Source organism: Equus asinus, chromosome 7 (genome assembly GCF_041296235.1).
Source record: "Equus asinus isolate D_3611 breed Donkey chromosome 7, EquAss-T2T_v2, whole genome shotgun sequence".
Taxonomy (NCBI): domain Eukaryota; kingdom Metazoa; phylum Chordata; class Mammalia; order Perissodactyla; family Equidae; genus Equus; species Equus asinus.
In genome coordinates, this window is record NC_091796.1 from 79,646,264 (window position 1) to 79,656,644 (window position 10,381).

Here is a 10,381-nt window from a genome sequence, read left to right on the forward strand (position 1 = left end):
CCCACCAGCCGGGGCTGGGCGCCAAGCCGCCGTTTTGCCTTCTAAGTCTCTGTGTTCATTCGCTTTGAAGAAGCAGATGGATGTCTTTCCCCCTTCTTTTTTTGTAATCCCTCCAGCGTGTCTAACACACCTCTTTGCCCTTAGTGCCTGCTAGATATTCGAGTGATCCCATGGAGGCGGAGGTTGCTGAGCTGGGCTGGGATCAGGGTGAGGCAGGTGAGGCTCTTAGCGCACAACAGTTTAGGAGGCACCCACTCGCCAGAGTTGTACAAGCTTCTGCCCCCTGGTCCTGGCCCTGTGGCTGTTTGCAGGTAAGAGAAAGCTTCAAGGGGAGACGGTTTACTCAGAGATGGCTGACTGTGGAATAGGAGGGGCCCACCATAGGCCCCTGCCAGCCTTAGCCCTCTTGCCCAGGACACTCAGGGCAAGAGGACACACTTCTCATGTCCAGAGTTGCGCCCCATGTGAGACAGGTTACTAGCGCATCAGAAGGCCCCTGCTACCAGGAACTGCAGAGACAAACATGTATGAGTGAGAACTTTAAGAAAGTCAGAGGAGGTCATCACTGCAGTGGTGCAGGGGCAGAAAAGAATTATAATAATATTAAATAACACTTTGGGTACTTATTATGTGCCAAGCCCTGTAGTAAATACTTTATGACCATTATTTTATATAATCCCCTCAACAGCTCAATAAAGAACTGGGGCTCTGCAGCCAGACAACTTTGATTTAAATCTCAGCCTCGCCTCTTTCATGTTGCGTGACATTGGGAAATTACTTAACCTCTCTGGGCCTCAGCTTCCTCATCTGTAAAATGGGAATAATAATATGACCTACATCATAGTATTCTGAGGATTATATGTATTATTTTTCATATAAGTAAAACAGTGAGGCAAGCATCTGGCACAAGGCAAGCAATTGACAAATATTAGCCATAGTTACTATTGTTATTGCCTCTTGTAGCTTATTTCTAGAGCTGCCACCACAAAAGTCTCATAAACTGGTGGTTTAAACAATAGAAATTTATTGCCACACACAGTTCTGGAAGCCAGGAGTCCAGGATCAAGGTGTTGTTAGGGCTAGTTCCTTCTGAGGTCCGTGAGGAAGAATGTGTTTCATGCTTCTCTCCTAGCTTCTGGTAGCCTCAGTCATTCCTTGGCATATAAACGGCCATCTCCTCCCTGTGCCTCTCACGTCATATTTCCTCTGTGTGTGTCTGTCTCTGTGTCCAAACTTCCCCTTTGTCTTAGTCCATTTGGGCTGCCATAGTAAAAATACCATAGACTGGGTGGGGTCAAACAACATTTGTGCCTCACAGTTCTGGAGGCTGGGAAGTCCAAGGTCAAGTGCTGGCAGATTCAGGGTCTGGTGAGAGCCCACTTCCTGGTTTGTAAATGGTCATCTTCTCGCTGTGTCCTCACATAGCAGAAGGGGCGAGGGAGCTCACTGGGGTCTCTTTTCTAAGAGCACTAATCCCAGTCATGAGGGCGGAGCTTCCGAAAGACCCCACCTCCAAATACTGTCACACTGGGCATTTGTTTTCAACATATGAATTTTGGAGGGACACAAAAACTCAGTCTATAGGGTGTTTTTTATAAGGACAGCAGTCCTATTGGATTAGGATCCATGCAATGACTTTGTTTTAACTTGATCACCTTTGTAAAGACTCTTTCCAAATAAGGTCACATTCTGATGTGCCAAGGGTTAGGACTCCAATATATCTTTTGCGGGGGACACAACTCAACCCATATGACAAGGCTAAGTAACTTGCTCAAGGTCACACAGCTTGTGGGTGATGAAACTGAGTCCTAGAACCCAGGATTATTTGATCACCAATTCCATGGCATAAACCCCAGTGAAAAACCCCAACCCTACTAAACCTTCTCTGAATGGGGAGAGAGAACCAAAGGGAGACATTCAGATTCTGCTGTGTTGATGGCCCTTTCCCATCTTTCTCGCTTCCTCCATAGCCTGCCTGCTGCAGGCTGAGTTGGTGAACTACGAACGAGTCAAGGAGTATTGCCTCAAAGTCCTGAAGAAGGAAGGCGAGAACTTCAAGGCCCTTTACAGGTCTGGTGTGGCCTTCTACCACCTTGGAGACTATGACAAAGCACTCTACTATCTGAAAGAAGCAAGGACCCGACAGCCAACAGGTAAGGCATCAATGGCTGTTTTCTTACCATCAGCCCCCTCTGGCAGCTCCAAGGCCTTCTCGTTGTTGTGTACAGCTTGCATGGCTGGCAGGGTTAGGCAGGGGCAGAAATGGCAAATTAGGGGTGAGGTGTGTGTTAGGACCTGGATTGAGGAAAGTACACAGTCCATGCATTTGCCTAGGATCTGGGTTCCAGGGAGCTTGGGCACCTCTTCTTTTCGAATAGAATATGAAATTCTTTGTCTTCTCCAACCCAGAATCCAGCTCTCCTCACTTATTCAATAAATATATATTGAATTTTTACTATGTGCCAAGATTTGTGCTGGGCACCAGGAATGCAGATGAGAAGACATGATCCCTATTGTAAGGAGCTCACACACTGGTTGGCAAGACAGAATACAAATGGACAATTTTGGTGCTAAGCTCAGCATCTTCCAGGAAGCATGCTGTGGTTTCTCCAGTCAATCCCATTCCTTAGAGCATGCGTTATCTGTACCATTCACTTAAATTTATCCCCACTAGCTCAGGCATTTATTCATTCCATAGATATTTATTGAATGGGTACAATGGGCCAGGAATTGTCTCGGTGCTGGGAAAAGAGCAGTGAGTGAAAGGAAGTTGCTACCTTCAAGAAGTGTACGCCATAATGGAGGAAAATGGACAGTAAACCAATGGACAAATAGATTATGTAACATTTAGCAGTGGCAAGTGCTATAAAGGAAATAAAGCAGAGTCAAAGGATCAGGAGTAAAGGGGATGCTATTTTAGACCAGGTGGTCGGAAGAGCCTCTCTGAGGAGATGCCGTTTAAACAATGACTTTGGCTTGATGTTGCCCTTCTTGTTCATATGTCTGATTTTTTTTAATGCAGTTCTTTTTTGTGTGTTTTTGATTGGTTTTCTGTATATAAATTGTGTTCTCCCAACTATACGGTAAGCAACTTAAGGACTAAGAACTGGATTCATTCAATGGAGTTTTCTTGAGCACCTGCAATAGGTCCACACTGTTCTGGATGCTGTGCCTGGTATTTTTGAGAATTCTATAGTATTAATTTCTACTTTTGGAAGTAAACATCCCAGGCAGCCCTGGAGCTCTTATATTCTGGTGTGTGCAGAGCTAAGCAGCTGTTGTATGTCGTACCCAGCTCACTAATTTACGAACTGATATCGGGGGGAAACTCCCCAGTTTGTGGTGAGGTGGTTGTCTGACCCTACTTAGAAGAATAAAAATAAGACAAAGAAGCAAAATCATTTTAAACTCTTCAATTAAAAATATTGCATTCAACTAGTATTTATTGATCATTGGATTAAGCACTTTTAGACTTGTCTAGTTTGGTCCTCACAGCAATTTTATGAGGAAGGTATTATGATCCTCAGGAGAGGCATCGACTACTATGTGTCTCTGTGGGCATCTCTCTGGACCCTGGTTTTCCCTTTTGTCACAGTGAAGATGATGATGCATACCTTACAGGATTCTAAGAAGGGTTAAATGAGTTAATGAAGGAAAAAAACCTGGCACAAAGTAGGCATTCAAAAATGGAGGTTGTTTCTTTCAGACAAGACGTGAGGCTCAGAGAAGTTGGTGACTTGCCTGAGGTTCAACTCCAAGCAGAGTCTCAACTAACTGTGCTGACTCAGGACCACTGGGAGATGCTGCTACCCAGAAATAAGGGGAGAAATTCTCCCTCCTCTCCTCTCCTTCCCGTCTGTCCCCTGGGTCACAGTGACCTGTCCACATTTGCTGGGAGAGGAAGTGAAGGAGTGGGCCAACATCCTGCTTCCCCTATCAGCCACCATGGACCTTGGCTGAGGGAGTCTAGCCTGTCAGTGATCTGCAGACACAGCTTTGCCCTGATTCTGGGTAGACCCAATAGTTTCTCTCACCAGGTGTTCCCTAAGGTATGTTTCTCTCCTCGCAGATACCAATGTGATTCGGTATATCCAGCTGACGGAGATGAAGCTCAGCAGATGCTCCCAGAGAGAGAAAGAAGCCATGTAACTAGACCACCTCTCTAAAGCTGCATCCGTGCCTGACCCGGGACTTCCAGGCACCCCCTGGTGGAGAGCCCCTCCCTGGGTTCTGTTCCTTTCTCCCCACTTCTTCTGGCTCCCCTTTCTTCCTCCGGTTGCCCCTCAACTCTTTGTCTACTTCCAGTGTGAAAAGGAGACATGCAAATTTGGAATCTGGTGTGTTGCCCAGACAATAGAGACATTCTCTTCTCTAGTAGGTCAGCCACTGAGAGAGACCTAACTTCTTCGGGGACAGCTGGAGAGGACTCTCACAGGCCATTTCAGCTTTGACTTTGGCCAATGCTTCTGACAGAGGCAGAGGCTGGCAGGTATACCATCTCAAAGGCAGGAGGCACAGAGCCCACGGGCTGGGCCCCTCCACACCTTTCTGACAGACCAGAGCATCTCAAGGCAATTGTGACAAATCCAGGGATGAGACAAACACCAGGAGCCAACAGAGAGACTGTGAATTTGTACACTGGATTTCCCCCAACTCCCACCCCCGAGAACCTCAGCCCTTGCCTCCCTCCCTCACTTGTTGTCTTGGCTTCTGCTTTCTTCTCTCCCTCTTGGGGATCTGAGACTCTGCCAGGATTCACATGCCATTGAAGCCCACTCTCAGTGCTCTCTGGTGACCACACATACCATTCTCCCATACTCCCATCCAGCAGGCAGCTGCGACAGCAGAAGGGCAGGGTATAGTGAGCCAAGGGTTGACCACGTAGGTGATGGAGGGAGGGAGAGATGACGTCTAGGGAAAAGGGCATTGTATAGACTGGGGGATTGAACTGTGGACTAATTAAGTATAAATAAAAGTAAGTGAACAGGCAGCAGTTCCTGTCATTTCTGTTGGAAGCAGCCCTGCCCCTCTCTTTTACTCCCTCTCCCAACTCTCAATCAGAGCTACTTAGGGTCAATCAGAGCCAGGCAGGATGGGGCTTCCCCCAAAGAATTGGGCCATTTGTCAGTGGTATACAATGCTGGCTGCTGCCTTTGTGCTTCCAGAGTAGGCTGAGATGGTGGAGACTGCCCAGGGACCTGGCTTTGTGGGAACTCGTACTGCCTCTTGTTGAAGAAATTATCTGGACTCAGTATCTAGCACATAGAATGTGTTCAACAAATATTTGTTGAATGAGTAAATTATGACTGCAGACTGGCTCTCCTGCCTTAAACTAATTTTATCCCAGCCTAGTCTCCTGATATCTCTGCTCTTTGTGCTCTGCCATGTTGCTTCAGTCAAGTAAGAAACATTTACTGAGGGCTTATTGTTTGCCTATCGTTGTGCAATATGCTGTGGGACATAGGATGTAGTCCCAGTCTTCAAGGAAATGGAAGAGTTGAGAAATCCTCATATGAGATGATTACCAATGACACCTTTAATTTATGAATGCTTTAAAATTTTCAAAGCACTTTCATGTATTTTTCGTGTGATTAGTGAAAGAGACAATAATTGTACAAATTAAAATATACAGATGCAATAATGTTAATAGTTCACATTTATTAAATGCACTATCCTCAGATCTTTACATGTATAATCTCATTTCTTTCATGCAATTATTCTCTGAGATACTATTCCCAGTTGATGGATAAGAAAACTCAAAACCAGAAAAATTAACTATCCCGAGTTTGCATGACCTTAGGTGGCATAGCTGGGATGTGAACCAGGTCTGTCTGACGCCAGAACTCTAGCTACTGATTCTCCATAGTGAGTTGCTGCTCAGCAAAGTATTATATTGAGCAGTTGCAACCATTCAAGAGCAGGACAATTTGTATTAAGTTGAAAAGCCTTGACTACGTCAACGGTGGTACGTGGACCGCCTCTTGCATTTAGCCCAAGGCAGGAAAAGGTCCCTACACTTGACTCCCTCGTGGTCAGGGCAGTAACAGGCCAGGAAGAGACAGCTGAGACTCAGCAGTTATTTCTGTGTATTGTTCATTCTACTTGCTGTTGGGGCTGGCACGTATCCAAACAACCCACCTAGCATTCCTCACTCCATCCCAGCTTTGGGAAAGAGTCACAATTATAGGTAGAGATTGAAAGGCAACACAAAGTTAATGATGGGTTGTTTGTTTAATCAGAGGCTCCACCGCTGTAGAATCCAATCACTGCTGAGGGGACCAGAAGCCAGCACCACAGGTTATATTCACAAAGCTCCTCAAAGGCTTCCAAAGGGGGCTGCAAGAAGATGCTAGAAATATCCAGGGACCCACAGTTGCTTGCCTATAGCTCACCCTCTAGAGAAGAGGAAAAGGAAAAAGCTGTTACATCTGCCATATTCTCCCCCTCCCGTACCATATCCTTCTCTCTGCCCCCTTCCTCCAAAATGATTTCGCATGGCCCCACCCTGCAGCACACGTAGAAAAGCAAATGTGCAAAACTCCCTGTTCCCAAGCTTGCAGCTCAGAAAGTTTGTGAGGTGGCAAACTGCTTGTTGGGATCTGAAGGATGAAGATGATATCAGAAGTGGCCTGCAGAACCAGTTAAAACTGGCAAGGTCTTCCTATCATCAAGAAGGACTCAGAGTAACTATTCCCAACATGGAGCAGGAGAGAAGTCTTGCCTCGGCGAGTGAGTCTGGGCAGGACTGGACAGATGGGGATAAGATTGTTGCCATCCTTCCAAAGAGAAAGGTTAAAAACCAGAAGTAGTGAGGACAACCTCGTGGGACCACACAGTACGAGTGTACAGGCCGTCTGCTTGTCTAGCAGCTTAGGTACACATGCTTATTGGAACTCCATTCGTTGTGACCCAAAATTAAATGATCCCAAAGAAAAAAGCTGCCTGGGGGTATTGGTTGATGTTTGGGATGATGGGACTGAATTTTCTATGCATTTGTCCAACAGATATTTCAGAGGGCAATTATGCAAAATCAGGTCTGTTCACCTTACCAAACCTTCAGCTTCCTTCTTCCTGACATCCCTCCCCAGAACAGGGACTGTCATTTAATTACACACTTTGTTGGCAGATGTCACTGCTGAACTCTACCTGGATCACTAATCCTGGATATGACCTGTGTTGTGATCTCCTGCTTGGACTTTTGTGATAGATTCTTTGGGGGAAAAAATTACACTTTTCTTGTAATTATTATGAAAGCCTCACATGTGTATTGTAGAAATTTTAGGAAAAAAAGAGACAAACTCCAACTTATAACCCTACCATCCAAGACAAACATTGTTATCCTCTTGGATGTATCTTTCTGTTCTTTTTGGTATAAATGTACACATGCACATACACAGTTGTTTTTTTTTTACAAAAACTGGAACACATTGTATATATTCTTTAATAACTTACTTTTCAAAACGTGTGTTTATATTTTAGAATATGTAATACATACACAGATACAAATTCAAAAAGTACACAAAGCTCTATAGCATAAGAAGTAAATCTCTCCCGCCCTGTCTGCCAGCTTCTAGTTTCTCTCCAATTACTTGTATATCCTTCCAGAGAGATTTTTGCGTTTTCAAATATATGCATATCTATTCTCTTTCCACATGCACAAATGGTAGCATATTGGACACACTTTTTTGCACTTTGTGCTACTTCACTTACTATATCATGAACACAACGTTTTTCGTGCGTCTCTCAAACTTTTTCAACAGCATCCTCCCTATATAGATGGACCCTCGTTTGGTAACCAATCTCCTAACAGAGATTATTTCATTTGTTCCCAGTCTTCATTGTAAATAATGTTGCAACAGACATTCTTGCAGCTAAATTTTGCACATATCTCTGACTTTTTCCTTCGGATGAAATCCAAGAAGGAAATTGCTTGGCTATCTTTAGGAATTTTGACATATATTGCCAACTGCCCTCCAGAAAGTTTGTACTGAAGCACTCTCCTATTTGCAGCCCAGAGAGTGCCCTGTCTCCTGCACCCTCACTCCGTGGGTATGATCACTTATCAAATCTTTACCAATTTGATAGGAAAATAATAGTATGTCAATGTTATTTGAACTTGCACTTCTTTGATTGTTAGTGAATAACCTCTTCGTATGCTTGTTGACCACTTGTACTTCTTTCTTTGTAATTTTTCTATTTATTTGATATTGGTATGTTTATTATCGATATGTAATTTTATTAAGAATATTATTTTTGTCAAGAAACATTGCGAATATGCTTTCCAAGTGCTTTGCTTTCAAATTTTATTTATGGTGCTTTTTGACATACATAAATTCTTAATTCTGCAATTAATTTGTTCCTCCGTTGCCAGCTTCTTCTGCCTCCGGTTCGCCCTCTCAGTTCTATCAGAGTGATCCTTCTAAAACACGATCTGATTATGTCACTCCACAGCTTAAAAATCTTTCGTGGTTCCTCATCACTTTTAGGATAAAGGCCAAACTCAGCATAACACACAATGTGTCATGTGATTTTTTCCCACTGACTCTTCCAGGCTCACCTCCTGGGCTTCCTCCCAAGGTTCCCCACATTCCACTGCTGCACAGTTTCTTGTGATTCCCTGAGCCCATTGTCCTGGGTCTCTCAGCCTTTCCATGCTGTTCCCTCTGTCCAATTGTCCATACCTCATCCCTCCAGCCCCCTCCTTGCCTTGCTCACTCCTAGAGGACTTGGCCAAGGCATCAGTGCTTAAAACCTTCCTTGACCCCTTAGTCTGCACTCCTGAAGCAGCACGAGCCGACCTCTGCCTAGCATTTGTGACAACAAATTGGAACTTCCTCTCTGTGCTTGTCTCGCCCACTACCTGGATGTTCCTCAAGGCTGGCACTGTGGTTTACTCATCTTTGCAACCAGAATGTCTAGCACAATGCCTGGCACACAGTGAGTGCTCCGTAAATGTTGAGCATTGAACCTGGGATGAATTGATAATGGATTCAGTGGCAAATGTTACCTCAGATCAGTGCAGGGCTGGACTAGATCTGCGCTTCTGAGAACCAAAGAAATCCTAGGACACTTGGGTTAGAAGAGAAGCCATGTGCTCCAGGGCTGTGCTTTCCAAAACATCAGAATCACTTGAAGTAGCTTTTTAAAAATATATAATCTCAGACTCTGCATTAGGCCCACTGAATCAGACTCAAAGGGATAAAGCTCAAGATACAACAGTTTTTTTTAATGTCCTGAAGTGCTTCTGATGACCAGCCAGGTTAAGGAGCCACTGCTGAGGTAGACCAGCAGACAAATCAGAGCATGGAGCTCCACCGTTTCAAACCATGTGATCTTTTGGAGTGGGTAGATGGAGCTTTGTTTGAATACTAGCTTTGACTTCCACTAGCTGTGTGACCTTGGGCAGTTACTTGGCTTTTCTAATCCTCATTTTCCTTGCCTCTACGTGGGAATAATGTTATATCCCTTAAAGGCTGCTCGGAGGATTAATTAGCTGTCTCCTAGCTCAGTGCCTGCCACAGAGTAAGCATGGAATAAACATTCCTTTACTTCCTCCAACCCTCCTCAGCCTCAGTTTTCTCATTTAGAGTGTGGCTACTAATACCTGTATGTTCATCTTCCATATTCCCCCATCTTATTCTAGGAGGAAGGGGGCTTCCAACAGGCGCTTGGACTACTCTCTGATCAAATAGGACAAGTACTTAGGGGTTGTAGGGGGGCAGAGGAGGCTCCATGCTCCATCACGTGCCCTCTCCAAGCGTATCAGAGACTCTATCGCAATCCATTGGAATAATTCTGATGGTCTTCAGAACCAAGTGTCTTCTAGTCACATCCAAAGAGTAACACAGTTTTCTTCCTACAGTTCCACCCACCGGCCAGTGGCTTCTGGGCTGCACGGAGAAGGCGAACGTCAGGAGAGTAGTCCTTGTCCACTCTTCTTCCAATGCCCTGTCATCCCCATCAGCTGCCTCAGGGCAGGAAAAGCAAAGCTGGCTGTGAGGCCACAATAGCTGATCTGCAGCCACTTTGATTAAGATGCCCCTGCTTCCCGCTCCCAATGCCTGCACTCTCTCCCCACCAGCCCAGGGCGGGCACACAGACAGGGAAAATGCATTCAGTCCATCAGGCATGATAGAGTTCAAATTACCAAGTCAGCATGAAAAGTCCCACTCTAAATGGACTGAAATTGGATTCTATTAAAAACCATACTCAGTGAGGCTCTTGGCTATTAATATTTCCTAAGACATGGAGGAGGAGGGAGGAGAGAGAGGAGGCAGAGGCCCTTGCAAAAGGTTGGGGATCTCAGCTGTTCCATTGAATTGCTTGTCTGGAAGCAAACCTACAATTGAAAGCTAGGCTTGTCCTGTTTTCAACATCTCAC

General features: G+C 45.0%; 1 protein-coding gene across 1 annotated transcript in view; it reads left to right on the forward strand.

Moving 5' to 3' along the window:
- Nucleotides 1–7,417, forward strand: part of TTC9 (tetratricopeptide repeat domain 9) — a 32,357-nt gene extending 24,940 nt beyond the window's left edge. The window contains exons 2-3 of the mRNA XM_014830163.3: nucleotides 1,971–2,153; nucleotides 4,070–7,417. Coding sequence (XP_014685649.2) covers nucleotides 1,971–2,153; nucleotides 4,070–4,149 — 263 coding nt within the window. The 3' untranslated portion in view covers nucleotides 4,150–7,417. The remainder of the gene's footprint in view (nucleotides 1–1,970; nucleotides 2,154–4,069) is intronic.
- The last annotated feature ends 2,964 nt before the right edge of the window (nucleotides 7,418–10,381 follow it).